Here is a 3,299-nt window from a genome sequence, read left to right on the forward strand (position 1 = left end):
AAAACCTCAGGTGCACCGTACCTACTCGGACGGAATGTCGTGAACCTCTCCCCGTGGCGACGTGCTCTGCCGAGGTCGGAGAGGTAGAGAAGGCCATGACTGAAGAGCAGAACGCTTTTGGGTTCCAGCTTTCCGTGCACTACTTTTCGCGTGTGCAGTGCTGCCAGAAGTTGGATCAGCTGCACAGTCGCGCCCAGGCGGACAATTTTCTTCGCTCGATCATCGAATGCTGAGGCATCACCTGAGCGCAGAAAATTGATGACATCCACCAGCGAGGACGAGGCCTTGGGAACCAGGACAACCGGCCTGCCTTCGCTCTGATCGGCAGAATCACCGTCTCTTCGGTAAACCAGTGTCTCGATGGGAGCCAAGAGACGAAGTCGACGCATTGCGTCCGCCGGGTCTCTCAGCGACACGATTTTCAGGATTCTAGCCTCTGTCTCGGCAACTGACATCGACTCTGTAGTCTTCCCGAGAAACGCCTTCACAGCGAGTTCAGAATCAATGCCAGAGATGAATCCGCTGAAAACTGCCGTATACTCTCCAATTCCGAGTGGTGCTCTGAGAGATACCGTCACTTGTTCACCAGTTGTAGCGGACACAAGGTTGATAGAGGCCCCAGACCGCAGCCCCGCCTCACGCGCAACCTCCAACGCTTCGCCTTCGGGGGCCACAACTGTTAACGATGGGGCCAGCGATGCGAGTTACGATTGTCCGACCGCCTCCTCGTTGCGGAATCCGAAGCTCTTTCGTGCAGCAAGTCGTCCTCTAACACGGTCAGTGACTCCCGCCATACCCGTGGTGAACCGCCGCCAACCGCGTCCAACAGCCCGTCGGGCACCTCCGACGAAGCGGCCCATGCGACCAACCACCTGCCTGGGTGGTTGCAGTTCTATATTTGGCACTCTCATGACCCAGTTTCTCATCCTGGTACCAACTCCGGGAGCTTTCGGCCCCGGGCCCCCAGGCGGCACATCCTCGGGCTGTACGATCTTCAAATCGTCAGATGGAGAACCACCCTCGTCATTGGCAACGTTTTCAGGCCCTGGGACGATACTCTCTCCTCCTCTGCGGATAGACGAACTCGAATTGCTGCGCATCGCCTCGACCAGACGTCGACGGGGAGGCTTTGGGGGCGGTTGTCTCCATTCCTGTGGCAGGGGTCCCTCCACGGCGCCCTCCTGAGTGCTCCCGCCTTCGGCCTCAGGCAGTAGAACATTACTGTCGCCTCCTCGGCGGATAGACGAACTCGAATGGCTGGGCATCGACTCGACTAGACGTCGACGGGGAGGCTTTGGGGGCGGTTGTCTCCATTCCTGTGGCAGGGGTCCCTCCACGGCGCCCTCCTGAGTGCTCCCGCCTTCGGCCCCTCGCAGTGGAACATCACTGGAAGAGGACGGAAGAACAGGAGGCTCACCGATGTTTTCTGGCACATCCGGGCCCAACGTTCCTTGCATTGGCGCAGCTAGGGAGACATGGAGCGTGCAGGGCAGGCTGATACTGCCTAGCGCCGCGAAAAACAGGGCAACAGACGTCCTCATTTTGATGCACGCAACCTTCAGGCTTCGCTCGGTGAGGTCGGCTTCTAGACAAAACCCCGAGATTCGTGAAGAACACCCGGGACTTGCTAAGTAATTGCGTGCTCAACAATATCCGACACGCGGAAATGAAGGTGTAGTTGAATGGCCTCTTGGTTTTTCACCCCGAGAAATTATGATGAGGCTTCAGCCATAAATTGGCCAGGCGCAACGCTGCTCTCCGTGTCTTCCCTTTCGGTCTCGCTCGACCACACGGACCACTCTGTCATTCCGCTGGAGCTAGCGCGTGCCCGGTGGTGTCACCAATGGACTAGCAATGTGGAACCCTATTCTGGAGAGAGAGGGAGACGGACCAGAGACTCGGATTGAACTCGCCACTTATATTTTCGGAGACAGAGGGACGACCATTTGTTCTGCTGCCTCAGTTATCCTGTTTCCAGCTAACTAGTTTCCACCCAAAATGTGGTGCGTGTCTTGAATGGGGATGCACCTTGTTGCTGCACGACTTGGCCCGTCGCTCGAGATACACCATGGCTGGGGCCGCCCGTCGCTCATAGAGTGAAGCGCGGTAGTCGACCGCAGTCGCTTCATATTCACTAAGTCCACCATCGCACACCCGTACTTCCTCAATTTCCTCGTACAATATGGAGGAGCAATACGTTGCCGTCACCTCTGCTCCGATGCGATCTCACTGAAGAACCGTGTTCCTTCGCGACCTACACGCAGCCGCCGTAGGGCCAGTAGTTATGGGGAAGAATCACACCTAGTTCACGCCCGGTTTTTGTTGAAGTGTAATTCACTTGATTTTGCGGTAGGACACCCGGTCGAGGAAAGCCGTCTGGAAAACATACATCCGCTAGCTTGGACATAGCGGAGTGACAGGACGACAGAAGTGCTAATTCTCGTGTCTGGAAACAATTCTGCACTGCTGATAATACAAACGAGTGCGGCAATCCAGCTACTTTCTAAGAGTGTGGAGATGCATTCACCGGCAGAGGGAAGGATTCCGACACGCCTCGCCCACTTCAGCGGAGTGGAGAGCCACTGAAAAAACAGGAGCGTCAATACAAGGCAGCACGCGTGTTTGTCGCCTGTGAGGTGGTCTCTGGTTCTGAAGGGGAGCTGAGCACTCGTCATCCTCACGTCCGCTGGATGGCTGCCAACTACTGTCCTTTGTGCGTGTCTATGCGGAGGGGCGCCATGAGGCTTTCCACTAAAGCGACAGCGGTTCATGATCTGTTCACGGACCATCTTTTGCCGTTGCGGACATGTTTCATCGTAGGATCGAGGCAGGAAGAGGCAGCTACAGTTCGATTCCCTGCTAGCTACTGGGACCACAAGGACCTCCGTAGATATTGGAGAAAACAACGTTTCACGGAGGTGTTCAGTTGCGAGTTAGGAAGCGCACACACGCAGCAAGTGCGATGGCGGCGTTAAAATTTCAACTGCCTCTGTTACGCACCAGGTGTTCAGTAGAACCATCATGCGTCAATCCACCTGCTCCAAGAGCGTACCAGGAATCCTGCCCCCCAAGAGAGAGAAACAGTTAAAAGAGATCACACAGATGATGCAACATATGGGTGCGGTGACGCCCAGTAAATTGATAGAGATATGCAAGGTAGAACACAGAAAGCAAATCACTCAAGTACCAGTCCCAGAACAGCAAGCGCCAGAAGTGGATCACCCTAGCAATAAACGGTCATGGTGTCCACACAATCTCATGCGATCCGCTTCGGCAGCCGGCAGGCGAACTGAATGGAT

General features: G+C 55.6%; 2 protein-coding genes across 2 annotated transcripts in view; both read right to left on the bottom strand.

The window, feature by feature from the left end:
- TGME49_321710 (hypothetical protein) overlaps positions 1-1,541 on the bottom strand; it is a gene marked incomplete at both ends in the record, with an annotated part of 1,936 nt that extends 395 nt beyond the window's left edge. Inside the window, 2 exons of the mRNA XM_018783035.1 lie at positions 22-241; positions 797-1,541. Of these exons, the coding sequence (XP_018638414.1) occupies positions 22-241; positions 797-1,541 (965 nt within the window). The remainder of the gene's footprint in view (positions 1-21; positions 242-796) is intronic.
- Positions 1,542-3,026: 1,485 nt separating this feature from the next.
- TGME49_321700 (hypothetical protein) overlaps positions 3,027-3,299 on the bottom strand; it is a gene marked incomplete at its 3' end in the record, with an annotated part of 1,846 nt that continues 1,573 nt past the window's right edge. The window contains exon 3 of the mRNA XM_018783034.1: positions 3,027-3,060. Within this exon, the coding sequence (XP_018638413.1) occupies positions 3,027-3,060 (34 nt within the window). The remainder of the gene's footprint in view (positions 3,061-3,299) is intronic.

Source organism: Toxoplasma gondii, chromosome Ib (assembly GCF_000006565.2).
Source record: "Toxoplasma gondii ME49 chromosome Ib, whole genome shotgun sequence".
Classification (NCBI taxonomy): Eukaryota; Apicomplexa; class Conoidasida; order Eucoccidiorida; family Sarcocystidae; genus Toxoplasma; species Toxoplasma gondii.